This window comes from Mizuhopecten yessoensis, unplaced genomic scaffold (assembly GCF_002113885.1).
Source record: "Mizuhopecten yessoensis strain PY_sf001 unplaced genomic scaffold, ASM211388v2 scaffold1883, whole genome shotgun sequence".
Classification (NCBI taxonomy): Eukaryota; Metazoa; Mollusca; class Bivalvia; order Pectinida; family Pectinidae; genus Mizuhopecten; species Mizuhopecten yessoensis.
Genome location: NW_018404269.1, coordinates 623063 through 650996, shown reverse-complemented (window position 1 = coordinate 650996; position 27934 = coordinate 623063). Strand labels below are relative to the sequence as shown.

The 27934-nt window shown below is 35.9% G+C and overlaps 3 protein-coding genes across 7 annotated transcripts in view; all 3 read left to right on the top strand.

The window, feature by feature from the left end:
• LOC110441909 (influenza virus NS1A-binding protein homolog A-like) overlaps positions 1 to 8109 on the top strand; it is a 43979-nt gene extending 35870 nt beyond the window's left edge. For all 5 annotated transcript variants that reach the window (XM_021485217.1, XM_021485247.1, XM_021485232.1 and 2 more), the window contains exons 9-12: positions 918 to 1163; positions 4005 to 4130; positions 4509 to 4682; positions 5121 to 8109. In XM_021485217.1, coding sequence (XP_021340892.1) covers positions 918 to 1163; positions 4005 to 4130; positions 4509 to 4682; positions 5121 to 5470 — 896 coding nt within the window. In that variant the 3' untranslated portion in view covers positions 5471 to 8109. The remainder of the gene's footprint in view (positions 1 to 917; positions 1164 to 4004; positions 4131 to 4508; positions 4683 to 5120) is intronic.
• On the top strand, positions 2587 to 3998 carry LOC110442248 (kelch-like protein 5). The gene is made up of 2 exons (XM_021485756.1): positions 2587 to 2827; positions 3815 to 3998. Exons 1-2 carry the CDS (start codon positions 2662 to 2664, stop codon positions 3982 to 3984), a joined length of 336 nt encoding a protein of 111 aa, XP_021341431.1. The 5' UTR covers positions 2587 to 2661; the 3' UTR covers positions 3985 to 3998.
• A 7366-nt stretch (positions 8110 to 15475) lies between the features above and the next one.
• LOC110442239 (protein phosphatase 1 regulatory subunit 11-like) lies at positions 15476 to 21830 on the top strand. Its single transcript, XM_021485745.1, has 4 exons — positions 15476 to 15674; positions 18566 to 18683; positions 19227 to 19346; positions 20035 to 21830. Exons 1-4 carry the CDS (start codon positions 15615 to 15617, stop codon positions 20076 to 20078), a joined length of 342 nt encoding a protein of 113 aa, XP_021341420.1. The 5' UTR covers positions 15476 to 15614; the 3' UTR covers positions 20079 to 21830.
• The last annotated feature ends 6104 nt before the right edge of the window (positions 21831 to 27934 follow it).

Below are 27934 nucleotides of genomic sequence, written 5' to 3'. Positions count from 1 at the left end.
TGACAGTCAGAACTACATAGAACCTTATAAAAATTGTCTTTGTTCAGCACTTGTATCAGATGAACCTATGCACATGCATTACATGAAAAATATGCTATTTTCTTTCAGGAGGTCATGCTGACAATATTGTTAGCATAAATTTGGCCCAAGAAACTGGCAATTTTCTAGTTGTTTTTCGTCTTTGAAGTGTCAAACTATAGATACCCACCATTAATTTCGAAGGTTTATTGGGGTTCAAATTGGAATTCCATAAGGCTTGAACAAATATCAGTACTTTTGTAGACATCAACTACATGTATTCTCTTTCAACTAGTTTACATTATGATTTAGTTAGGTGGCTGCAATAGCATAAAAGGATATTTACTTGAACTTGTGTAACCATAGTAATAGGTGGCTATGACAAATGATATTTCTTTGAGAGTTTGTCTCTATTGATGTCTGTAATATTTCACCAGGTGGCTATGACAGAGGATATTTATTTGAGAGTGTGTCTCTTTTGATGACTGTAATATTTCACCAGGTGGCTATGAGAGAGGATATTTATTTGAGAGTGTGTCTCTTTTGATGACTGTAATATTTCACCAGGTGGCTATGACAGAGGATATTTATTTGATAATGTGTGTCTATTGATGGTTGTAATATTTCACCAGGTGGCTATGACAGTGGATATTTATTTGAGAGTGTGTCTCCATTGATGTCTGTAATATTTCACCAGGTGGCTATGACAGATGATATTTATTTGAGTGTGTCTCTATTGATGTCTGGAATATTTCACCAGGTGGCTATGACAGAGGATATTTATTTGAGAGTGTGTCTCTATTGATGACAGTAATATTTCACCAGGTGGCTGTGACAGAGGATATTTATTTGAGTGTGTCTCTATTGATGTCTGTAATATGTCTGTAATATTTCACCAGGTGGCTATGACAGAGGAGAGTGTCTGCTGTCAGTGGAAGCTTACGACATAAAGACAAACAAATGGACTCCTTTACCTGACATGCCTGACCCTAGGGGGCGCTTTTCCATGGAACAGATCAACGGTGTCCTATATGCAATAGGGGGCTCTGATGGTCATGGTTGCCAAACGAAAATACACTGCTTCGACGTTGCTACACAGAAGTGGAAAACTCTCTGTAGTACCAGCAACGCTAGGGTGTCACAAGGTAGGCTCTATTAATGACACCGATAGGGTGTAATTAAATAAGCAGTTATACTCTAATAACATCATAGCTTATTTTTCTGGGGATTAAAATGAGTTCATGTTTATGAGTACTGAACCCAAGGATGAGGTAACAGATATTTTCATGTCTCCAGTAGACTATATATTTATGACAGTAGTGAAGTACTTCAACAATATCTTTTTTATAATTCTTGAGCACAATTCAGCCAAAAGTTCTACACAACAAAAAAAGGGCTGAACAGCTTAGGGGCTTAAAGAGTTTAAGCTTAAAAGCTGAAATTAGTTGAATTTGTATCCCTCATTTTTTCTGAAAAAAGCGAAATATTAAAAAGAAGCTCACCTCAAGCTCATGGAGGTTGAAGAAACAGGTCAGTTTGATTATTTTGCTTTAAACGACATCTCCTCCTTCTTGGAAGGTTTCAACCAATTAATCATGATGGTAGCATCCTTAATCCATGTTTATCAAATGTACTACAAATAAATGATCTTCCCCTCTTTTGGGGGGTATATTTGCTTTGAAAAACATCTCCCAATATACTGGGCAAGTTTCAGTGAAATCTTTGGTTGTGGTATCATACCCAATAAGGGTAAAAACTCATGTTGATGAAGGTTACATATCTATGATCACTTCGTGCAAATTACAGGGCTGATTACAACCTTAATTTCAAGCTTCACTTAAAATCATTCAAGGCCCTTGGACTTCTTGTTTCTTGTTACAAATCAATGGTTTGATACAAATTGTTACAAGAATGCAACTTAACAGAATGTTTCAATTGCAACCCTTTGTGTTGAAATGCATCTAACTGGAAACTTAATGGTATGTCATGGGTGTATAATATTACAGCCCAGAAGTACTCGTTTTATAAAGTTTCAGATCTGCAATTGGAAAGGTTCTTTGCTGAAAAAGTGATTGCAAGTTACATTGAGTGGTCGNTATTTCACCAGGTGGCTATGACAGATGATATTTATTTGAGAGTGTGTCTCTATTGATGTCTGTAATATTTCACCAGGTGGCTATGACAGAGGATATTTATTTGAGTGTGTCTCTATTGATGTCTGTAATATTTCACCAGGTGGCTATGACAGAGGATATTTATTTGAGTGTGTCTCTATTGATGTCTGTAATATTTCACCAGGTGGCTATGACAGAGGATATTTATTTGAGTGTGTCTCTATTGATGTCTGTAATATTTCACCAGGTGGCTATGACAGAGGATATTTATTTGAGTGTGTCTCTATTGATGTCTGTAATATTTCACCAGGTGGCTATGACAGAGGATATTTATTTGAGAGTGTGTCTCTATTGATGACAGTAATATTTCACCAGGTGGCTGTGACAGAGGATATTTATTTGAGTGTGTCTCTATTGATGTCTGTAATATGTCTGTAATATTTCACCAGGTGGCTATGACAGAGGAGAGTGTCTGCTGTCAGTGGAAGCTTACGACATAAAGACAAACAAATGGACTCCTTTACCTGACATGCCTGACCCTAGGGGGCGCTTTTCCATGGAACAGATCAACGGTGTCCTATATGCAATAGGGGGCTCTGATGGTCATGGTTGCCAAACGAAAATACACTGCTTCGACGTTGCTACACAGAAGTGGAAAACTCTCTGTAGTACCAGCAACGCTAGGGTGTCACAAGGTAGGCTCTATTAATGACACCGATAGGGTGTAATTAAATAAGCAGTTATACTCTAATAACATCATAGCTTATTTTTCTGGGGATTAAAATGAGTTCATGTTTATGAGTACTGAACCCAAGGATGAGGTAACAGATATTTTCATGTCTCCAGTAGACTATATATTTATGACAGTAGTGAAGTACTTCAACAATATCTTTTTTATAATTCTTGAGCACAATTCAGCCAAAAGTTCTACACAACAAAAAAAGGGCTGAACAGCTTAGGGGCTTAAAGAGTTTAAGCTTAAAAGCTGAAATTAGTTGAATTTGTATCCCTCATTTTTTCTGAAAAAAGCGAAATATTAAAAAGAAGCTCACCTCAAGCTCATGGAGGTTGAAGAAACAGGTCAGTTTGATTATTTTGCTTTAAACGACAGCTCCTCCTTCTTGGAAGGTTTCAACCAATTAATCATGATGGTAGCATCCTTAATCCATGTTTATCAAATGTACTACAAATAAATTATCTTCCCCTCTTTTGGGGGGTATATTTGCTTTGAAAAACATCTCCCAATATACTGGGCAAGTTTCAGTGAAATCTTTGGTTGTGGTATCATACCCAATAAGGGTAAAAACTCATGTTGATGAAGGTTACATATCTATGATCACTTCGTGCAAATTACAGGGCTGATTACAACCTTAATTTCAAGCTTCACTTAAAATCATTCAAGGCCCTTGGACTTCTTGTTTCTTGTTACAAATCAATGGTTTGATACAAATTGTTACAAGAATGCAACTTAACAGAATGTTTCAATTGCAACCCTTTGTGTTGAAATGCATCTAACTGGAAACTTAATGGTATGTCATGGGTGTATAATATTACAGCCCAGAAGTACTCGTTTTATAAAGTTTCAGATCTGCAATTGGAAAGGTTCTTTGCTGAAAAAGTGATTGCAAGTTACATTGAGTGGTCGACCTGGTGTGTTTTGATGTTGTGTTTTTTGTTTACAGGTGTGATAGCGATGAACGACACACTCTACCTGGTGTGTTTTGATGTTGTGTTTTTGTTTACAGGTGTGATAGCGATGAACGACACACTCTACCTGGTGTGTTTTGATGTTGTGTTTTTTGTTTACAGGTGTGATAGTGATGAACGACACACTCTACCTGGTGTGTTTTGATGTTGTATTTTTGTTTACAGGTGTGATAGCGATGAACGACACACTCTACCTGGTGGGTGGTTGTATGGGTCAGAAGAGCTTGGCTAATTTTCTGGTGTTCACACCCGCCACACAGGAGTGGGCCTCTCTGCCGCCCATGAATACACGTATGTCACACTTTTCATTAAGCCTTTAAATATCACTAAATATTTGTCTTGTGAATTTCAGTAAAATATTTTAAATTTTTTGTTGAACTTGCTGACAAAATCATCATTATTGATTTGAAGATTTCTTAACAGTTGATATGTTTCTTTAACATAAAAGCTTAAACGCCTGACCATATACACTTAATTTCCCACATTCTTTTGAGTGATCAGAAAATGTCCTGCATTTGTCCCCAATAATCTTTCTTTTTAATATGACAGACTTTGACCCAAGTATATTAACAAAGCCAGTCAGAATGTATTGCCAATTGAAGTAGAAATTCAAAAATCATTTATAAATGACCTAAAGTTCTGAAAGTATTTATATTTCAATCATTACAGCGCGTTACCAAGCTGGGGTTTGTCAACACGAGGGAGAGTTGTATGCCATTGGTGGCACAGATGGTTGGAACTGTCTGAACTCTGTAGAAATCTTCAATTTTAAGACGATGACGTGGCGAAATGGGCCGAAGTTGAATGTTTCACGACGCGGTGCTGGATGTGAGTCACTTAATGGTAAGTAATACATCATTTCAAAGTAAAGATGATACTATACATATAAGTCCCATCAGTTGTAGTGATTTTGGTTATAATTTCACCTAGGCCGCATTCGTTTATTGCGATCCAAACGGTTGAACCGGTTGGACCAGAGTTGTTCGTTTATGAAATAAGGTTGGACCTAATACTCTGATGCTGCTTTCCGGCGATCCTTGACAAAGTCTTCCAAGGCCTGCATGAACATTAACAGGTCCATCGGGATTTATACCCAAAAATGTTTCATGTAAAAACAGACAAACAGGTTGAGCCAGATATGTGAAAGGGGTCCTACATTTCAAATAGTGATCATGAATCATTTCAGATTTAATCCTCATTTATGTATTAAAGTTCTACAAATCCTGTTGTCTGTATCTGTACAAGTGACATTGTTTTAACATTGTTGTTTATTTTTTTCAGGTAAGATTTACATCGTTGGAGGTAGTGACGGGACCCAGTCCCTCAAGTCCACAGAGGTGTTTGTAACCGAAAAGGATGCATGGATAATGGGTCCAGGACTTAGTGTTCCCAGAGCCAATATCGCTGTTGTGATCTATACAAACCGTGTGTTCGCAGTTGGGGGATTTTCTGGACGGACTTTCTTAGATACGACAGAGTACCTTAACCCTGACAACAATGAATGGTGCAGCTATCTGTCTGTTGAGGACTCGGGGATGACACAGAAATGTATTGACCGTGGACAAATGAGTTCTATAGCCCAGGTCAATCAGGAGAATGGACATGCTAGTGAAAACTCAAACACCTCCTAACTCATAGACTAAATCTATATACAACATTCCAGTTATGTGTATATGGATAAAGAATAACCAATATATTGTGAATTAGCATCTTTCTGTAATTTTGGCGTTTCCATATCAATTAGAATCTTTATACAATCAGATCTTATTTTGATGATTCAGCATTTTATTTTTTATGACCAAAAAAGATTCTATGTTTATTTGGTATCTTTTTGTACTTTTATTATTTCAAATTTTACATATAGATAGTAGATACATTTTTTCTGTATTGAAATTCAATTGTTTTGGTACAGAAAATATCCTTTGTCAAAAAAAATAAAAAAATAAAATTTTGGAAATTTGTAGGTTAATATTTAAATAATACCAAAGAAGGGCATTTGTACCAACCTATCACATGGTCAAACAAGTAATCATTCATCTCTGAAATTTCACAAACTATTCCAACCTTTGAATTAGAAGCGTTCAAATGTGTCTTCAGGGGTGGAAGAGTTAAATATTGTTTACTCCAGTATTATACATTTTTGTGAGTACAGAACATAATGTAGATAAATAGTAACTCATTCACCCCTACATAACTAAACTGGACTTGCCTAGTCTTTGATTTGGTAAGGTTCAAATGTGACTTTAGGGATGAATGGGTTAAAGCCTATTTACACTATCAGGAGATGTTACCTATTGGTAGTTAGGCCATTATGCACAGGGTAATGGAATCAGATGTTAATATATTGTCCGTTCATGTTTTGTGTCCATTTATTATGTACATATGCGGTCCTGTTATTTGTTTACCTGGTTTTATATATACATTAATACCATGGTTCTAATGATTGTGATAGATAGCAGTGTTTTGAGCATGTGTGTTTTTCATGTTTCGTAATGAAACATCATCAGTGAATGTGTGACGATATTAGCAAGATCATGACGGTCCTTTGTTTTTGAACTAAATTTTCTCTGCTAGTATTGAAATATGTGTGATGTAATTATGTGACTACAGTTAAAAGTGTTTCCTTATGCTGTATTACCAAAGTAATCAAGTGTATCACTTGTGAAGTGTTTTGTGATGTAATATTCAGTCCTTCATCGATTTGTCGTTGATGTCCTTTGGACTCGTGTTAAATCTTGTTCAATTCTCCATTTAGGGTCACATCATTATGTATTGTGTGTATAAACATGTGCTTTTTTCCAGATTTTCAGCCTCAAAAAGTACCTGCGCAAATTACACAGGTGCGCAAATAACATGGGTTTTTATGGCATATGCATTGTATTTTGTTGAGTTTTCAGTTTTGGTAGTGGGATCTTTTAACCGATACAAAAATAAGCAACATTCTAAGAAATCAACTCATATTTTACAGTGACATGAACCAAATGATTTATTTTGATGTCAAAGGGCAAATAATCTGAAAATACAAAATTTAGTTTAAAATAAACAAATATATATATACCATCCTCCTTAACCTGTCCTTTGCGCTGACTTTTAGACCACCCAGTCTGATCATTTAACCCTGAAAACAGATTTTGAACTCCTTCAAATAAAAGGTTGGAATAGTTTATTATGAAATTTCAGGGGTGAAGGCGTTAAAGGTTCCAAGTTGCCGAGTCCCACCTCCTACAATGTATTCGACTATTCTGTTGTTAGGTCCCACCGCCTGTGATTATGAAGCCTTCACCATCCCTATAGTTTGTTTCCTTATCCTTCGTGACTTTGTTTGGAATGTTATGTTCCTGTTAATTTACCTGTCTTGAACATACCAATTTCTTCAGGGCAGTTTTTCATTTTGTCAAGGAAATTTAATAATTTTGTATCTGAAGATGATTTTTATTATGATTTTATATAGATGAATCGCACAAGACAGCAATTATATTGTACTAAAAATTTCTGGAATGTACACAGCCATATTGATTATCTAGAAGTGAAAAAATTGATTGAAAAAAACAGTCAAAATATTCATATAGAGTGAAGTCTGACTTTATAGACACCCAACATATGTTTTCTTGGAGATCAGGCTGAATTTGTTTAAAAAAACTATTGACAATATGCATATACACGTGCTTGTACATATATCAGATTTTGACACAACTCTAAGTAAAATATAAGACAGCATTGAACTTGATCCAAAATCTTTTCTGATGGAGGTAACACTAGTGATACATGTGTCTTTGCTCTAAAGTTGTTCATTTTGTATCAATTTCACAACTTTCTTATTTATTAGCAATATGAATTATGGCATGTACAAGTTGGTGATCATGTTGATAAGGAAATTGACACCGATTTTACTTTGTTAAAACTGATATGAGAAGTTATTTAAAATGTCCAATGAACTTTTATTTAAATAAAATCAATGATAAAATCATGATGAAGTGATAAAGAACTATATATTTATACTGCTAGATGCATACTGTGATGCTGTTGATATGACTGGTTTATGACATATCCAGTGCTTTGACCAGTTGTATCGCTTGTAAACTATATATTTATATTCTCAGACTCAACTAGATGTTAGATCACATGACAATTGAAGATTATTTGATAAAGAATTGATTAAGATCTTGTCAGTGTTTGTCAGGTGGCTTCAGAATATTTTATACATGGACTAATTATAACAAATCAGTTAGTCCCACCTATGGATGCTGCTTCTGTCTTCCATCTAACAGGGTGGGGTNAATAGGGAGAGAAAGTAAAAGATTTCACCATAACATAACCATATTGATACATGTATATACTTAAGTATATATGTTTGCTGTTTTCTGGTTGAAAAAATATCCACTTGCATATATTTTGCCTTGGTGATAGATATGGTGCTTTGTGCTAAACACGTAATTGGGTATGATGGCTAGATTAATTTCAACCTCTGTACTTTATGATGTTCACAGTTGTTCAGACTTTTTCGTCTACAATGTTCATAGTAGTCTAGACATTGTTAAAACAAAACTCTTTTGATCAGAGTTACAGAAAAGATGGTGCAAAAGAATGCTTATCATTGACTGAAATGCTTGACTATTTGTTATAAAATTGACATTGTCATATGTTTTTTTAGAAAAATAATGTGTCAGAAAAAACCACCTTTCGACGCCAGTGCATTACATTTAAACAATGTGCATAAATTTAAAGGTGGCAACATTACTTTATCTATACTATCTGGGTATATACATATCTCTAGTCTAAATTATTTTGGCGATCAAACTTCTTTACATGATTACAGGATGATTAGTGTTATGTAAATACAACCATCACTTTTGGTGTAAATAAAAGTACAAAGTTTCCCCAGTCATACACAAATTCCCTTACCTTTACTGCACCTGAAACAAACTTTTGATTTGATGTTGGTGATGAAATGGTTAAGATAAAGATGATAATAAAGAGACCAATATGTTGCAGTTTTTGGTGATTGATCATTGGAAACATTTTTTTTTAAATTAAATTAACTTATTTGCAAGGATTTCGTAATTGGTGAAAGGAACAAGAAATCTTGACAGTAAAACTAGATTATCGTGAACTTCAGGTGTCCCGAGTAGTTACTTTATATATGCAAAATTATGTTATAAAGTTAGTGTTCAGGCGACAATTTTGTGGCAGGGACGCAGATATGGTCTTGTTACAAGCTATACACTGTAATGTGTCTGAATAACTCCCGACATATTTGAATTTGATATAGACTTTCCACTTGTGTGGGACTTTTACTGTGTTCAGATGTTACCAATTTGTTTGATGTTATACAGGTTACGGTCGAGTGTTGTAGCACCCCGCTGATGTAACATACACTTGGCAAACATTAAACCAATAACAAATATGTGCTGGCGTTTGTCATTTCCTTTTTAGCTCACCTGCCTGAAGGGCAAGTGAGCTTATGCCATGGTGCGTCGTCCGTCTGTCCGGTGTCAATGTTTTACTTAAAACAACTTCTTTTCAGTAACCAAAAGGCCTAGGATGATGATGTTTGGCCAGCAGCATGCTGGAATCAAGGGCTACCAAGTTTGTTCAAATGAATTACCTTCATCCATTATCAAGGTCACAGGGGTCAAATATGTTAAAATCTTTGAACAACTTCTTCTGAAGAACCAAGAGGCAAGGGTGATGCTATTTGCCCAGTAACATGCTGGGATGAAGGGCTACCAAGTTTGATCAAACAAATTACCTTCTCCCATTATCAAGGTCACAGGGTCCAAATATTTTAAAAACCTTTAAACAACTTCTTCTCAATAACAAAAAGGCCTTTGATGATGATATTTGGCCAGTAGTATGCTTGGATGAATGACTACCAAGTTTGTTCAAACGAATGACCTTGACATATATATTAAAGGTCACAGGGGTCAAATATGTTTAAAACTTTTAAACGACTTCTCAATACGCAAAAGGGCANCTTCTGAATACCGAAGAGGCAAAGGATAATGATATTTGCCCAGTAACATGCTGGGATGAAGGGCTACCAAGTTTGATCAAATGAATTACCTTCATCCATTTTCAAGGTCACAGGGTTCAAATATGTTAAAAACCCTTAAACAACTTCTTCTCAATAACAAAAAGGCCTTTGATGATGATATTTGGCCAGTAGTATGCTTGGATGAATGACTCCCAAGTTTGTTCAAACGAATGACCTTGACATATATATTAAAGGTCACAGGGGTCAAATGTTTTTTTCAAATGAATGACCTTCGCCTATATTCAAGGTCACAGTGGTCAATATATGTTAAAATCTTTAAATGACTTGTTCTGTAAATTTGCCAGAAGCATGCTGGGTTGGTCGACTATAAACTCTGTTCAATCTTATGTCCTTATGTTCTTTACCCACTTTCAACCTAATGTCCTTGTTCGACATTCAAAGTCACAGGCGTCATATGTTGAAATCTATTAATAGGTTCTTGTGAGTCAAACACTGATATTCTGCCTGTAGCTGTATTTTAGTCCACTTTTAAGATTATCAGTGTGAGATTAATACCAGGTGAGCGATTCAGGCCCATTGGGCCTCTTGTTTTGTTATACTTGTATCAAATATAAACAGACCAGGGAAAACAGGGATTAGGTATGATGCAACAAAACTAACAAAATATTCAAACCAAAAAACATAAAACCTTGAACTGAAGGGTACATTTTTAACTCGCCTTTATGGAAACTACAGGGGCTTTTAGTTATATAGTCATCCACTCATTGCTGTCGATGTTTGGTTAAGTTTTGTTTAAAATTAAAATTTATTCATGTAGTCAAAACAGTTGGGGGGAAAAAATCTATTTTTCTAAAACAAAATCCAAAAAAATCTAGTTAACCCTTTCAACCCTAGTTAACTTTAGTAGACTCTGCAATACATTGATCTGGATGAGTCCATTATGGTCTACAGTGGTGAAAGGGTTGAGTTTTGTATTTTTAATATTTGAGTTAGGCATAGAGGTTCCTGGGGTCAAACATTGTTGAAAAAAAATCCAACTGATCAAATAGTTTCCTTTTGACCTGTCCATTTTCTTATTATGCAAAATTCTTCAGGTAAAATTTAGTGTAACTGATGAAATTCACTATTAAAATAACTATTTCCATCAAGCTTTTGATATTTGACATGTAGGTTACTGAATGGCAAACTATTTTGAACGGAAGTTACAACGTTTTGTGGAAGATGATGTAGAAATGACATGAAAACTAAAGGAGCCAGCATGAACAGAAACAGCTAATGACAAATCGGTGCACAACAAAATAAGTAAAAATCCTTGATGAATGTCTTGAGAAGAGAATAAAAAGAAAATTTAAACGAAATATCAAAATCAGGCACGTGTCAAAGAGGAGCAAATAACAGACTATACTAGTAGTGAGAAGACAACGAAATGTATGTCAAGTCAAATATAATTCAAAAAGCAATAAAGGCGGCTAAAAATATCAGAATAAAGCTGATTAAAACTGGTAATAGAAACGGTATGGTAATAGATACAGTATGATAATAGATACGGTATGGTAAAAATGAATACCACTTCACCATACAGCTGTTCCGCCCTTCTCTGACTCATTGATGATGCTAGTGGCTGAAAAATCGGAAATCCTGATTAGTCTAGAAACATTTTCGAAAATAAAAGTATCATATTGTATAATCCAACGTCTCTGGTAAGATCACAGAGGAGAACATACAATACAATGGAGAACATAAAGATATAGACATTGACACCGGATAAATCAATGATGTCTATATAAGAACTATCGGAACTCTCCAAAATCGCGAGGTGAGATCACATCAGATGGAGAAAGAATCCCATTAAATTTGAAGAAATGAAAGAAGAACCAAACAAGGGAGTGTAAATATATCAGAACTCCGATGAAATAACGCCGTACCCAGTGCAATCCTTGGGAGCGTCATCATTGGAAGAACTCGAGATTGAATCGGTAACATGTACATCACGAAAGTAAAACAGAGTGGATGTAGTGAAAGGAAGGAGCACTGCAGAATAATTGTTCATGTCGGAAAACATAGGTGTAATCAAAGAGTCAGCAGAATGGAAAGCACAACTTCATCTCAAATCCGTCGACTTTAAAATTCGGCTGTGCATAGAGACTTGGGGATAATGGAGATGTACGGTATACCAAGAAAACTTGTCAGCTGTCTGTTTTATCCAATATAAGAAGGAGCTGTATTAAGTAATGTTAAAGTATTTGAAATGTTTAAAGCGAAGGGAGTAAAAGAGGGACGCGTCATGTCCAGATTTCTATGTTTTTTTCTGGTTAAAGACAGTGCCATGAAGAAATCAACAATAGCAAGCCAAGTGCACGAATCTGTTGAAATTTTACATCAAAACTAAATGATTTTGCTTTCCAGAACACCTTGCTATCATATCATAAAGATATGCGACATAAAATTAGACTATTCCAACAGCAGCCTCCCAGACGGGGCTAAAAGTGAACGCAGAAAAACTTAACTGATGTGTCTGAACACAAAACATAGAATGAAAATCAATTTACTAGAAGAAGTAAGAAGCTCCGTCTTCCCTTTGAGTAGCATAACATAGAACGGGAATGTGATGAAGATGTAGCAAGTAAATTTATGTAAAAAAAAAAAAGGCAAAGAACTAATTTTACACACTGAAGGTCTTGAGCTCTGGTACTGTCAACATCCCAGCTATCTCTCCTATGGACGTGAAACCTGGAAAATCAATAAGAGACTAAAAAAGTATTTTAGCATTCCAGAATATGTGCTGAATAGGATAGGATGGCCAGAGAAAAATAAGAAACAAAGATATGAACGAAAGAACAAAGAGGCAGCCTATGCGCAAAAGAATATGCAAAAGAAGATAGCACTGGATTTGCCATGGTCTCGGAATGGAAAACGTCAAGCGTTGTGTAACAGATCTAGCTTGGTAACTAGAAGGAGGACTCGACTTGGTGAATAACGATTGAAAAAGAAAGAAGCGAACTAAAGCTGTAGTGCAGTGGAATGTTGATCTTCTTATCCTTCCAGAGTACATGGTTTCGCTTGCGTTATTGTTGTGGGGGTACATGATGTCTATTGCTGTAGTTTGAAATATGTTCGGTTCCTGTGATGTCTTTCTGTGTCCACATTGAGTTGTGATATCCAAACGGAAATCAATGATTAAATGTTACTTTTAGTATTTTTACAGCGTTTGGACATTTTTATCAGAGCGGTTTTAATATGCAATACTAGCACATTTTGCTATCAGTACATAATGCAGAGGAGGAGAGACGCACCAAATCAAAGACAAAACATACGTTGGCCAACACTAAAATGTGCAATCTGAGAGATTTCCAATCGATTGTGTTTTTGATTAACCTATGTAAATATCATTTCCTGACCATCTGGATACGCAGTTATGCAGTTTGGAGAGAACATCGTAGGAAAGCGATACCAGTTTGAAAATAATTCATTAGACTATTCCATAGTCTCATTGTTTACCAAAAAAAATATCCTCTTTTCACTTAAAGCGCAAGATCATTTAGGGATATGTCGCTCAGAGCATGTCGGGAGTAAAACATATCCGCTCATGTATTTACCGTTAAGCGAAAGGTTGGAAACATGAGCTCCGTGTAGATTGGTAACTGTGTAATACAGGTACCAAGTTAAGGTGCTGAGCATTTACAGATGTAGCCTCAACAACTGGTGATCGAAACTGGTTCAATACACTGACAGCGGATGGAACGAACAAGTGATGATGAGAGAGCTACAAAACCTGTGACTGGAGGTATCGATGTTGACGTCTTTTTGATGGTATGGTCTCTTGGAGTAAGGTGCCTGGATTGATGGTATTAATAATTTACAACAATTATGAAATAAGTTTTGTCAGCGTACGTCCTTGAATGACCTCAGCTGTTAATATCACATTAAACAAAATAAAACCAAACAAAAAATCACGTTTGTTAGTATGGATGTAATTGCGCAGAGAGTCTTTTTAAAATAAGGGAGGAAATAGGAGTATCCGGAGAAAATCCCAGGGGGAGACGCGAACCCTGACGTCTTGATGAAGGGTGAGTACGCCTTCCATTGCGATACCCAACCACCCATCATAGCTTCTGAGCCGGTACTCTAGCTAGAATGTCACCAAAGTGCCTTCAACATATAGCTGTGAAGTTCCTGTGCCTGTCAAAGGCTCCACGTGCATAACAAACAGTCCGTTGTTGGACCTTCTCAAGTTTGTCTACATTGTCTTGTTCAACACAACACATCCATGTTTGACGATCGGTCGCACAATGGTGAAGCAGGTTGCTTGATATTGGTAGAAGATTTATTGAGGTTTCATTGGGTGAATGCATTGTGGGATTCGTGTTTATGCAAGCTGTTTAATTGTGTTTGTTCCGTGTGAGGTTCTGGTGGATGCTGATGTCGACAAAGCATTCTTAATTGTATAGTCATGGTGAAGTCTTCGGAAGACCTCATATTTGTCGGAGTGGAACCCAATGAACCCGTCGTCCTTCCACTTCTGGAGTCTGTCGAGGTCTCTAGAGCTAAGGCGAGTTTTCCTGTGAAGTGATCTTCTTGTAGAGGCGGTAGTCGTCGGCAAACAGTCGAGGTGGGGAAACGGGATGTGACAAGGAAAAGAGTCGGTTTGGGGACCCCTTCCTTTGGCACACTTGATGTAACCTGTGATGTGGCCGACTGTTTTCCTTGGTACACAACCTTAATTATTTGATACCGACATCCTCGATACTCCATTGGTTGCGCTCATGATCACTTTCGCTCCTCGTGGCACCCCTGGAATATGTCATAGGAAAATTGACGCGTTCCTGGAACGCTGTCCACATGGTTTTCAATTGGGCTGCTGTGTCCTGTCGGGTCATCGGCTGTATATCCACTTTAGATCACACAACAAACTTTCCTCTTTACCGTTCGATCGCTGGCCATGGTATGGTGCTCTCCTGTTAGAGATGTTCAGGACAATGCCACACTTTCCAAACCATTGGATGGGTCGACAAATAAAATGCGCATTATCTCTTGTTACGGAAAAGGTTACTTCTGGTAAGTTTAAGCTTATCTCTTAAGTCTATTACATCTAGCTATCAACCATATTGTGTCATACATACTCTTCTTTCTACAAGACTTTTAATTTTCTTAGTGTACCGGGGTAGAACCTTAATTAGAACTTTATATGTTAATTGTCTTACTTCAAACCGGTCACTGATAAGAACCAATTAAGACTTTACGGTTTTGAACACATATGATGGCTTTGGTGTTCATTGAATTTCATCGTGGAATCTGTTGTTCAGTTTGTGATCAACAGAAAAAGGTGAACAAAAAATAAAGAAACATTATTTTCAAATCTAAGTTTTAAGACCACACCTTTCGAGTCAAGAAAACGTTCATATTGCTTTTTTAACTTAACCATATATGAGTCTGTCCATTTTAACAAGTTGTCGAAGTATGTTTGTAAGTCTATCATATGATCTAAATTCCCTCTATTGCTAAAAAGCTATGCTCCGTAAACAGCGTGATAATTCTGGAAGCAGGTACTTCGATAGGTAATTTATTTGTAGATGGGAAACAGTACATCGAACACGCCCAAAAGGATTATAAAGACCCGAATACAACGCGCCTGTACATATGACGTCAGTATTAGTTATTTCCGGTATATTTATTGACATTGCGATGTATTGACACTGGTTTATAATTATCAGTTTAACACAGTATATTTCAACATTTTGCCTGAGATATGTTACTATTTAAGTCTTCTTAGCGTTCGAAATATGGCTACCGCACAATCAGCGAGTGTGTCTGTCAGTGATACTATTGTGGAGCATGAACAGGTAACGACTGGTTTCTGTACTGTACAGTAGAGTAGTAAAACTGCTGTCAGTGATGACTAGCTAGCAGTCTACTGTAGAAATCGTAGAAACAGTTTTTTTTTCTGATTCAGATATTGTACAACACAAATAGTTGTGATACTATGTAGGTCCTATTAATTTATTGACATTCCGTTGTTTCATCAGAAACCATGATCATCATCATCTTCCTGNCAAATAAAAATGAAAAGAAAATACCAAACAATGTTTCGCCCTAAAAAAAATGTTTTAGGGCGAAACAACCTGGCGCGAAACAACCTAGGGCGAACGGGATTTGGGGCGAAACAACCCGGAACCCTTCCTGCACAGGAGCTGACCCTAAGGGGTGAGCTGCTCAAGCGACATGCATGCTGGCCATGTCTCGAACCCCCAGATAAAATGTGTTGGTTTCAAAAATGACAATTTAAAAGCTACTATTGGTTATAAACTAACGTTATATATAACACTGTGAGGCACTCTACTATAAATATTTTTATAGCTTAAGGTTCGAAAAGCCCCCCCCCGAAAGAGGTTAAAGTCACCCTAAATATCAACCCCAGACTAATCGTATTCAAAGAAAGAACCTTATTAAAAATCGGAATTCATATTTAATGAGGTATTTCATACAGGCTTATGTCAGTATATTATTATATAGTATGTGATTGCTTCATACTGTAACATTTCCTCGAAATGAAAAATAATAATTTGTTTGGTATATCCATGTCAAGGACAATGTCAAAAATGACATTTGCGGAAACTATTTGTCGAAAATATTGTTGATTTTGTCTGAGAAGTAACTTTTCTATGCAGAATTTGAGTGGAATATTTTAGTTCATGAAAAAACTTACCTGTACATGCATTCCTGAAGTATCCGTGCCATTCGCAATAATCGAGAAAAATTTAAGAAAATGCTTCAAGTCTCAAGCATGATGGCATGTATTTTCATTGGATATTTTACAATAACTCACTCAGGGTTTTTGCTCAGGGACCCTTTCCCAAAAAAGCTGGCAAAACCCCTGAATATATGCTATTATTCTGGGGATTTGACATATTTTCTTACATTTTTCTGCATAATGGTGGTTACATGGATACTTCTGGAGTGCATTTACATGTACTTTTTTTCATTTATTTCATTATTCATTGCAATTTTGCGCCACTCAAATTCTGCATTCAAAATTTATTTACAGAATGTACATACATTTATATGCCAAGGTCATGCATAGCTATAGGTTTAGTAATTATATAAGTAACCTGAATTGACTAATGAACTTTAGAGGTTGTGCCATTTCATAACATTCTGTGATGTTATGAATGTGCTAGACGTGTTATAAACATTGAAGCTGAAAAGTGCTATAATGTTTATAACACATCTAGCCTTTCGAAACCAACATTAAAGGTCAAGAAAAGACACATTATATAGTGTTTATGGTTTATATATTAAATGATCACAAGGCTGTTGGTTTTACATATAATGGTAGATACATGTACCATAAAAACATATCACTCAAGCATATTACAATGATTTTTGTGGAATGCCATATAGCCACAATAACCTTATGAGACCAGCATGCCTTTCCGTGCCAAGGCTTATAATTCACCTACTTAAGCCAACTTTCCCTATTTTGGAGGGAGACCTCCAATTTTGGACCCTAACATTGAGCATTTTCAACTAGAGAATTTGTTAAAAATAAAATCTGAAAGAACAGCTAAAAATGTGCCATTAAAAAGTGTATATTTCCGCAAAAGTTTACATACCCGGTACAAACATTAGATTTTTGCTTTTAATCTGAACACTCGTAATCTCCCCATGGAAATTTCAAAAAGTTGGCAAGTATGGCTAGGTAAAAGAAATTAAGCTCTGCATGACTTAGTATATAAACTTTGAACTTTAGATAATGTCATTTCACTGCATTTAGTTGGGTTGCTAATGAAATGGACATATGAAAAGTATGATGAACTTTTTATGAAAACATTAGCCTTAATGCTTATTATATAATTATTGAATACATTAACCTTGCTATGAAATGTTTTAATAACTAATATTCAAGTCCAGTATATTCAAATTACATATATGAATTCCAATTTTTAAATAGGTTCTTTGAATATGAGTTATCAGGGGATTAATATGTAGGGTGACTATAACCGCGCTCCTTCAGAGGGCTTGTCAAACCTTTACCAGAGTATATATATACCTTTAATTAGCAGGAGTTTCATCTGGCTCTGACACCATGCTTCGAAATTTTGATAGGCATCTATCTGTCGCAATGGTAAAGTCTGGTGTCGAGGCCAAAGGAAACCTTTGATATGAAAAAAGAATGCTCACATGTAAATGCTGTTTTGTATTTCTTGAGCTGTCATTTAATTAGGTCCACAAGAAAAAAGTCAACACCTGTGAAAAAGTTTAATTGATTCAACGAATTCCACAGTAAACCACAGGGACCTAACGATGATGATGCAAAATTATATACAAGGCTCATACAGCACAGCCAATATTGATGTTATGCATGACGTTTTACACTGTAATGACTATAGCACATTCTCTGTCACCTTCATTAGACAAATGACCAACAAAAGGTATGAACATTTAGATGTTAAACAATAAAACGGAAAAAAACACCATCTGCATGTAGGTAATGTACTGCATGTAGCTCCAGGTAATATACGTAATGGGGTTGGTTGAATTTTCTCATGATGTACATTTAATAGTACACCCCAGCTTACTGAACATTCTGCCTATAATTAATATTCTACATTTAATTGTTATGAGACAAGTACATTAAGCCTGTAAATGATGCACACATTTTATATAATTATAAGATTACCTCCATTTGATTGTAATGATTCTGAGATCTAATTTGCCAAATTATGATTTTCAGCCACCTAATCGTAGTCCCAACTTGAGGCTAAAGCTAAGAAAACCCAAAAATGACAAAAAGGTGAAATGGACCACAGAAACAGTGGACAATGAACACATGAATAAGAAAAAGTCAAAATGTGAGTACTGTACTATAAACCCATCCTCGATATCCAGGGGTTACGCTCACTTTAGCTCTCTGCACCCCAGCTGGAATATGTCATAGCAAAATTGAAGGCTCAGTGTGCGCCACCTTGTTGATGAAACAAGAAGACTAGTTTGATCCTTTGATATTCATCAAAAGAATGTTGTGGTCACGTAACGGTAAAAAATAAAAATTCGGTTTTGCTTTGACATATTCCAGGGGTGCAGAGATTGAAAGTGGGCGTAACCCCTGGATATCGACGATGCCATAAACCATGGGACATGTGTATAAATATGCATAGAAGGCACTCTGTATTGGATGACTGTGTTATCAAACAAAGATTAAAAGTGCTTTTTTGAACTGCATGTACTTTGTCACTTGTAGTATGTTTGCCTATAATGTTTTTCTATTGCATATTGGATATATCTTATTCTGAAGTGTTACAAAGGATTCAGATTTGCCAGAGAACTGTACCTTTGCTTTCAGTATAGCAGTATCAGACTCCATCCCCGTAAACTTGAATGTTGTTTCATTAAAGGTTGCTGTCAGTATCAGAAACCCAGGATGTTTGGTGAATCCTCCTCTGAAGATGAAGATGATTGTAAGAGCTGTAGTGGTCACAAGGACAAATGCTACCGTACCGGGGATAATCACTCTGGTAATACTATTGTCAAATATCACCAATGCTGTTACCGGACTGCTTTACTGCTGTAACCACTTTGGTAATACTACATTGACCGCTGTGATGGTACTGCTCTAACTAAGCTAGTTTACTGCTGTAACTTTTCTGGCTATACTACTTTAACCACCCTGGTGATACTGCTGTTACCAAGCTGGTTTACTGCTGTAATTTTTCTGGTTATACTACTTCAACCACTTTTGTGTTAGTGCTGTAATTAACCAAGCTGGTAGTTTTTAGACTTAGAAAGTGTCTCCCAACTTGAAAATAAATTCTGAATGGTTTTGATGTTAGTTTGCATGTAGATCCTCTAGTGATTAAAAAAATATCAATGTTTTATTTCATAATATGTGCTTAAATTTGAACAGCTGTACACACAAAATCACTCATTTCTAGATTTTATTTGACACACAAATCATTTAAACAACACCAATGATGGTGAGTCTTTTAGGTAGACACTAAGTTAGTTCCTAAAATAATTTATTCAGCTGTTACTATCATGCTATGTAACAAAAAATAATTTGTACATTTATTGACCAGGTTATGACATAAAAAAAAAATGCAAATTGCAATGTGGATGTCGCTTTCAGCTCTTGGCTGTCCTTTTCTCTTTAGTTCTTGTTAGAATGTTAAAACTCATACATTTGAAACTATTTTAAAATTTCAGCCCCTGGAAATGAACCAATGGAAGGAGGAAGTTCAGAACACTGACCCCTTGATTTCAATCTAGTGGATGATCCTGGAACAAATGTACCTGTCTGAACTTATTAAAAATATGACAGGACACTTGTCTGAACATTGTGTACAAGATATTGGGACATGTCTGTGATCACAGGAGAGCACCCTCATAGGACACATGGAGCACTGCATATGCATCCTTGAAGATGTTTTAGGAATTAGTGTTTCCTCACACTATGGTTCATTGAATTCCTTGTTAATTGACCCATGACAACCCATAAATGACGGCTGGTCTTTGAAAAAGTCTGGATTTTCTGTCTCTCATTTTCAGCATTGGATTAATGGAGAGCACCGTGGCACCACAGAGTATGTGAACATTCAGCATGGGGATATTGTAATACATGTATTGGCTCAGTTCTTCTTCCTGTTGTCATTATCACTTCCATAATGCCAAGGATGTACCTTTGTATTGGTGACTATAAACAAAATGTCTGCTGATTGTCGGCTATAGTTTTAGTAAGAGTGCTTTTGTCTGTTCAAACTGTCTTTAAAATGTAGTACATTCCATCCTTACATACAGTGAAACCTGTCGGTAACAAATAGACTCAAATTTAGAGTACAAACGTTTCTATATTAGACAGGTTCCCTTAACTCATTCACCCCTAAAATTTCATAATGAACTATTCCAACCTTTGAATTGGAGGAGTTCAAATGTGTCTTCAGGGGTGAATGAGTTAAAAGAGAATGTGTCTGTTTAAACCTAAAACCTATCCCATTTTAGTTACTAGATTAATATCAATTTTGAGAACAAAATACCAAAAAGATTTCTGCTCTATGATCACTAATTTAAATAAGATATTTGAACATAAACATTTATTAGCAATGCCCATCCATTGCTTATCTTAATATATAAATATTATGCTCTTGATTTCACCAGTAATAGAGGGTTTATTTCTAGTGCAATTTTGATTAGATTTGTGCATGTTTTCAGGGAACAGCTCTGTGTTAATTATTTTTATCAGCAGCAAAATAGAAAGGAAATATGGGAATTCGTTGTCAAAAATTGTAATTTCATTCTCAAATGTTAGGAAACCAAGTTAATAAAAGAGTAACTGAATATCTGGTTTACACAGGTTTACATATAATGCAGAGTTTAATTTTGACAGGTTACTCTGTGAACACAACTTCATGTGCATGTTAAACCTACATCAGGTATTTCTACATCCTTGATACTCTAGGAGTTACGCTCACTTTGCTCTCGGCATCCCTGCAATATGTCATAGCAACATTGAAGGCGCACAGCTAGCTATAGGATTGCTCTGTAGGTAAAGAAACCTTACCAATCCCTAGGCTTTTACCTGTCCTTTGAAGACCACAGAGGAGAAACACCCAGTCAATGTTACTGTAACACATCAAAGAATCAAACTAGTCTTGTCTCATCCACAAGGTGGTGCACAATGAGCCTTCAATTTTGGTATGACATATTTCAGGGATGCAGAAAGCGAAAGTGAGCATTCTATACCCCTTGAGTATTGAGGATGGTATTTCCTCAATCAATCATTCATAATGCTTATTCTTGTTGTCTGCTAATCAAAAATCAAACTTGAATGAGAAAGTCTCTCCAGTAAAGAGTATATTATCACCTCTAGCTAAAGATACCATCAGAGTTGATTGATGTACATATTTCTGTTTCATTACATGGTTGAGGTTGGTATAAATTTTATCTTAAATTTGTACTGTTTGTCTAGTTTATTTTGTAAATAAATATGATGATATGATATTCTAGTGTTGAACCTGTTTGTGATTGTTGATAACAGATTACTGACATGTTAAATTGAACACTTGGTCCATATAGAAGCTATCAGTATTACACATGAAATGGTCTTAATAGCCAACGAACCTAACTTGGTATGGATATAACAACATGGAGACGGTCATTAGGATGTCTGCAGCTGACATCCAACTTATTAATGAACAAGAGACTCAAACAGATAAGAATTTAAACCATTAGAAGCACATGAAAAGGCATAATGATAATGATGAAATTTGAAGAGGAAAATTATCAAATAGAGAATTGTCCAGAAGCTTGGAAAACAAGAAATGAAACATTTAATAGTAAAACTTTTAATTATCTTAGTCAAGTTAGCAAATGTATCATAGGATATGAAACAGAATGGAGAACGATCTAGACAATTGCCTAAAAAGAAATAAATGTTTAATCATACATCAGGTGGAACATCAATTATAAAGAAATCTATAGTGCAGAGGTGTTAACAATAGCCCAAGGGCCTTAACAGTCTCCTGATTTGTAATAAGAAGTTATCTTTTTGTTTTGGCGATGTGATCAAGTAGAAACAATGGATATATGAAATACACAATAGTCCTGTATGCTTTATGTTAATATGCATGGCATGTATGAATATATTTGACAAGGTTTTGACAGTGTAGTACAGTTTGTACATCAGTAAAACATTATATGGCCATTTCCATATAAATATATAATTCATAAACTTTATTTATTTTACAATAATTATGAAACAAGTTATTTCAACTTATATTAATCACTCTTGTTGGCCCCTGGATGTTAGCGTGTGGGGGGTCTAAATGTGGAAGGAAACTGTAGAACCTGGAGAAAACCCATGTTTTCCATACATTTTCTTATCCTATTGNAAACTGATACGGCAGGGAGGATTTCAAACTGAAGCTGATACGGAGCCGTATCAGCTAAATGGCCTGGGGAGAACCCTGTATTGCATATACATGTAATATCTCTTTCCACATCAGCCTTCTGGTCTTGTTTGCACCTCAGTTGCATTGGCTGATGGGTCTTAAGGGCTGACATTGGATAAATTCAAAAAACAAGAAATGGCCATATGAAGTCTGAAAAAGCAAAGAATAATAAAGAAATCTAGGTAGTTTAATATTTTTATTTTTCAAAATGAGATAGGAGCTATAACAACATGTTGATCTGCATCAAATTTGATTTATTATTATGTCCTTGAATTTAGTGCAATGATAAAAAATACAGTTACAGGCATATGATAAAACTCTGTTCTTTATCATTCACTAAGAGAGATCAAAATCATTTATAAATATTTCTGAAATATGTATACATGGCTTGGAGAACTTAACTTTTCCAAAAGAAATATATAAATATTTACATCTCCTTAACATTCCATCCATATAAAGCATGGTTGGGTGATTGATGTCATAACATCTGAGACATCGTATTTGCAATTTCGGAACTCAAGATCACTGACCAATACATGAACAGCATGGTTACATTCCACTTGAACCAAGCATATATTCAATTCAACTTAGAATAAAACAAAGGATACTGATATGTACGTAAACAAGAGGCCCAAGGGCCTTAGCGGTCACCTGAGTTATATCATAGGTACTGGTAGCTTTATTTTATTGTTAAGATGTGATGTGGAAATCAGCATGTAAACTAAGTGAAATACAATACTTGTCATGTCATCAAAGGTTAAGAATTTTAAAATATTTGTAAATGTTCCCTTTGGGGCCCCGCCCCAGCCCCTGGGGATGGGGCAGGAATTCCAATTTAATAATGTAATACCCTCATCCACAAAAGATGATTCTGACCAAGTTTGAATAATTTTCTGCTGAAAATGGATAAAATATACCCAAAAGTGTTATTTCCCTATATAAACTATAGTAAATTTTACCCCCACCCCAAGGGGGAACGGGCAGCTCAGGGGTCCTGAAATTGACAATTTAAATAAAGCCCTTGATGATCTTTCCATCCATGCAGAGAAAATCACTATGGTACCTCTGAGTCTGGAGAAGAAGATTTTTGAAATATTGGTTAATTTTCCCTTTGGGGCCCCACCATGGCCCCTAGGGTTGGGGTAAGAATCCCAATTTTACAATTTGATTCTGACCAAGTTTGAAAAAATTCCATCAACTGGTTCTTGAGAAGAAGTTGAAAATGTAAAAAGTTTACGCACGACGGACGATGGCGGACGAAAAGTAATCGGAATAGGTCACTTGAGCAAAGCTCAGGTGACCAGAAAACAGTATATAAGTTAATTAAAAATAACAACTTTTTATAAATATCAGTCGGATCATTCTGAATAAGATATTGCTGATTGAAAGATTAAATTCTTCTGCAATCCTGTTCAGAATTATCGAATTATACATCTGTACAGATTGCACTTTAAAAAAAATGCAAATGTTTAAATGATCATATGTTGTAGAGGTACAGCTACACATCTTTATTTTGTATGGTATATTTTACTGGAGAATAGGTGTGGCAAGTACCAAATACACACATTGCATAATTATAACCTTATATGAACATTGCTGTATGCTTTTAAAGTCATGATATTTCACTCTAGGAAAACGTAATTAAGGGTGATCCAACACTTACTTACGTATCACAACAAGGCAGGCTTACACTCCAGGAATAACAAAACCTAAATATTTTGGGTCGAGAATTTATTCTTATTACATGAAATGTTTAAATCTTTGAATTTATGAGAAATGGATATATCAAATACCTGCATGGTATTAAAATTTCATATTGTTTAAAATCTTACTGTAGATGAAAGATCAGATAGACCACAGATGTTAAAATAAGAAATGGATAGGCATTGCGATGGTCTAGTAATTGAACACCCTAAAAGAGCTTTGGCAAGGCTTACATGTGCCAGTAGTATTTTTTAGGCCACTTTTAAGGTTTATAAGGTATAAAGTGGACAAATCATGGCCATTTTAACCAAACAAACTAGAACACTGACAGGTCAGTAAGGGCCCCGTCTTGTGGCAATATACCTCCCATAATCCTGCCCATATAGCTGAGCTTGATGTTTGACATTTGGACTTAAAAAAGAATTGCAAGGAAGCAAAATATACATGTACATATTTAATGGGCTAACAGAAATGTCAATACCAGTGCAATACTCATTTGTTAGCTTTGATTTATTTTATTTCATCTTAAAAACCTCCCCAACCTCATCCAGGGTCAAATTAAGAGATCCACTTTGTCTTTGATCTTTTGACCCAAATGACCTCGACCTTTAGTCCAGTGACCCTGATCTTTGGTGAGTGGATTTATTTTTTAATTACGACCAACTTTGCTTCATACTATCTTAACAAAATGTTCATCAGTGAAAAATTCAAAACTTGACCTTGAACCTTTTGGCCCCGTAACCTGGACCTTTGGTCAGTTGATGCTGTGTTAAGTTCTGAATAACTTTGCTTCATAATAACATAAAAATAAAATGTTCATCAGTAAAATGATACAATATTTTAGCTTGACATTGACCCAGTGACCTTGACCTCAAGTCAGTTGACTCCTTGTTTAATTCTGATCAACTTTGCTTCATAATGTCATAACAAAATGTTCATCAGTGAAAAGATGCAAAATTTTACCTTGACCTTTGAACCTAATGACCTTGACCTTTGACCTTGACTTTCCAAGTTTTATGTAAATAAATACCAAAGTTATCAGACAGGAACAAAATTTGTAGACAGACAGACAGACAAGACAGACAGAGTGATTACTGGAGGGCCCCCGTATCAGATACGGGGCCCTAAACAATATTTAAACTATTTGAAAAACAGGGAAAAGAAGAGAAAGAAAAAACTCAAGTTCATTTAGCTCACCTTGACCCACTTTTAAGGCCACCAGGGTTAAATATGTTGAAATATTTAAACAGCTTCTTCTAAATAACCAAAAGACCCAGGGTTATGATATTTCGCCAGTAGCATGCTGGGATGAATGGCTACAAATTAAATTTTGTTCAAACGAATTACCTTAAATCTCTTTCAACGTCACTGGGGTGAAATGATCGAAAATATTTAAACAATCCTGAACAACCAAAAAACAATCGAGGTTGATGATATCTTGCCAGTAGTCTGCGCAAGTGAATTAAGTGCTACCTGCATGGTGTGTCGTCCGGCTGGCCACTATTTTTTTTCATAACCAAAAGGCATAGTATGATGATGTTTGCCTAACAGCATGCTGGGATTAAGAGCTTCCATCTTTATTCAAGTTAATGACCTTGACCCACATTCAAGATCACTGGGGTGAAATAAGTTAAAATCTTCTCAATACATGTACTAAAAAGACCCAGAGAGATGATATCTGAAAATTAGCAAACTGGGATGAAGGGCTACAAACTTGGTTCAAATACATGACCTTAACTATCTTTCAAGGTCATAGGGATCAAATGTTTACTTCAGTAAAACCGTCTGGAAACAATTTTTTTCTAACATTTGGATTGTTGCTTAATTTAGCCCATTCTAATATGGTAACTCACTGGTGTTAGATTAATACCAGGGGAGCGATTAAGGCCCTTTGTGCCTCTTATTTTGTATCAATTGAACTGAAGAACTGACAAAGCTTCAGTATTTAGTTCTTACAGACAGACGTTTGCAAGCTTCAGTTATTGACAAACAAGTGTAACTGTAAGTCAACAACTAGATGTACATTGTATAGACAACAGTGTTCACTTGCAGAAGCATAACAAGAGGCTCAGTGGCCTTGATAGCTCACTTGGAATTTTCTATTTTAATTTCAAACCTGTTGACTACTGTACAATTAATCAAATAGCCCAAAAATATAAGCTGTTACCAGGACTAAGTCCCATCGGGCAGTAAGGAGGCTAACCTTGAAAGAAGGCCAAGGTCTTTTTTGTTAGCAAACTTTGTTGGGCTCCAACCTAGGAAGCTACAGTGTACCAGCCAAATAGCAGGACTCTAAGCTTAAGTCTTTTGGTTCTTCAGAAGAAATCTTTTAAAGGAAATTGATGATGGCCGCTGCGCCAGGTGAGCTAATAAGAATCAAATCAAAATGGTATTTGTCTGGTTCTGTCTTTATCCTATTGGCAACTTGAATAGATAACAAACAAGAGGCCCATGGGCCTTAACGGTTACCTGAGTCCTACAATATTTATTTTTGTTGTTGAAATATGTACCAATTTGAGTAAAAAATAGTATAATGTTAACTAAACTTTGTCAGGACCATGAGCTGATCATTCCTAGACCAATTTTAAGTGAGATCGGCCTATTAGAACTTAGTAGCAAAATAGCGGCCATGGCAGCCAAATTGTATTTCTGATTGACCCGAAAAATAACAACACTTTGTCAGGACCATGAGTCGATCATTCCTACAAAGTTTCAGTTCAATCGGCCAAGTAGAACTTTACTTTAAGTTTGAAATAGTTTTTCAAAATGGCGGCCGTGGTGGCCATATTGGATTTCTGATCGACCCGAAAAATAACAACACTTTGTCAGGACCATGAGTCGATCATTCCTACAAACTTTAAGTTCAATCGGTCCAGCAGAACTTGACTTTAAGTTTGAAATAGGTTTTCAAAATGGCGGCCGTGGCGGCCATATTGGATTTCTGATCGACCCGAAAAATAACAACACTTTGTCAGGACCATGAGGCGATCATTCCTACCAACTTTCAGTTCAATCGGCCCAGCAGAACTTGACTTTAAGTTTGAAATGTAAAATGTTCACGGACGACGGACGACGACGGACGAAAACGGATAGCAATAGGTCACTTGAGCTAAAGCTCAGGTGACCTAAAAATACAGATTCAAAGCAGGATTTCTTCTCACCATTTTCCACATAATAAATAAATGCAACTGAATAATTACAATATTCTTTTACAGTGATAAGATGATATCAATCTGCGGCATTGGAACATGTGTGTCATAGACTCTAGTTTATACACCATCCTCACGCTGACATACATGTACTAGCTCAACATGCTTTATATTTCTCGTACCTTAAAGGGACAATTTAGTGAAGTAACTTTTTTTGATTACCTGAAAATCAAGTCGATACTGAAAATATATATCTCCTAACGAAAGTTTACGTAGTTGATAAAGACATGACCTGAAGCCAACGTC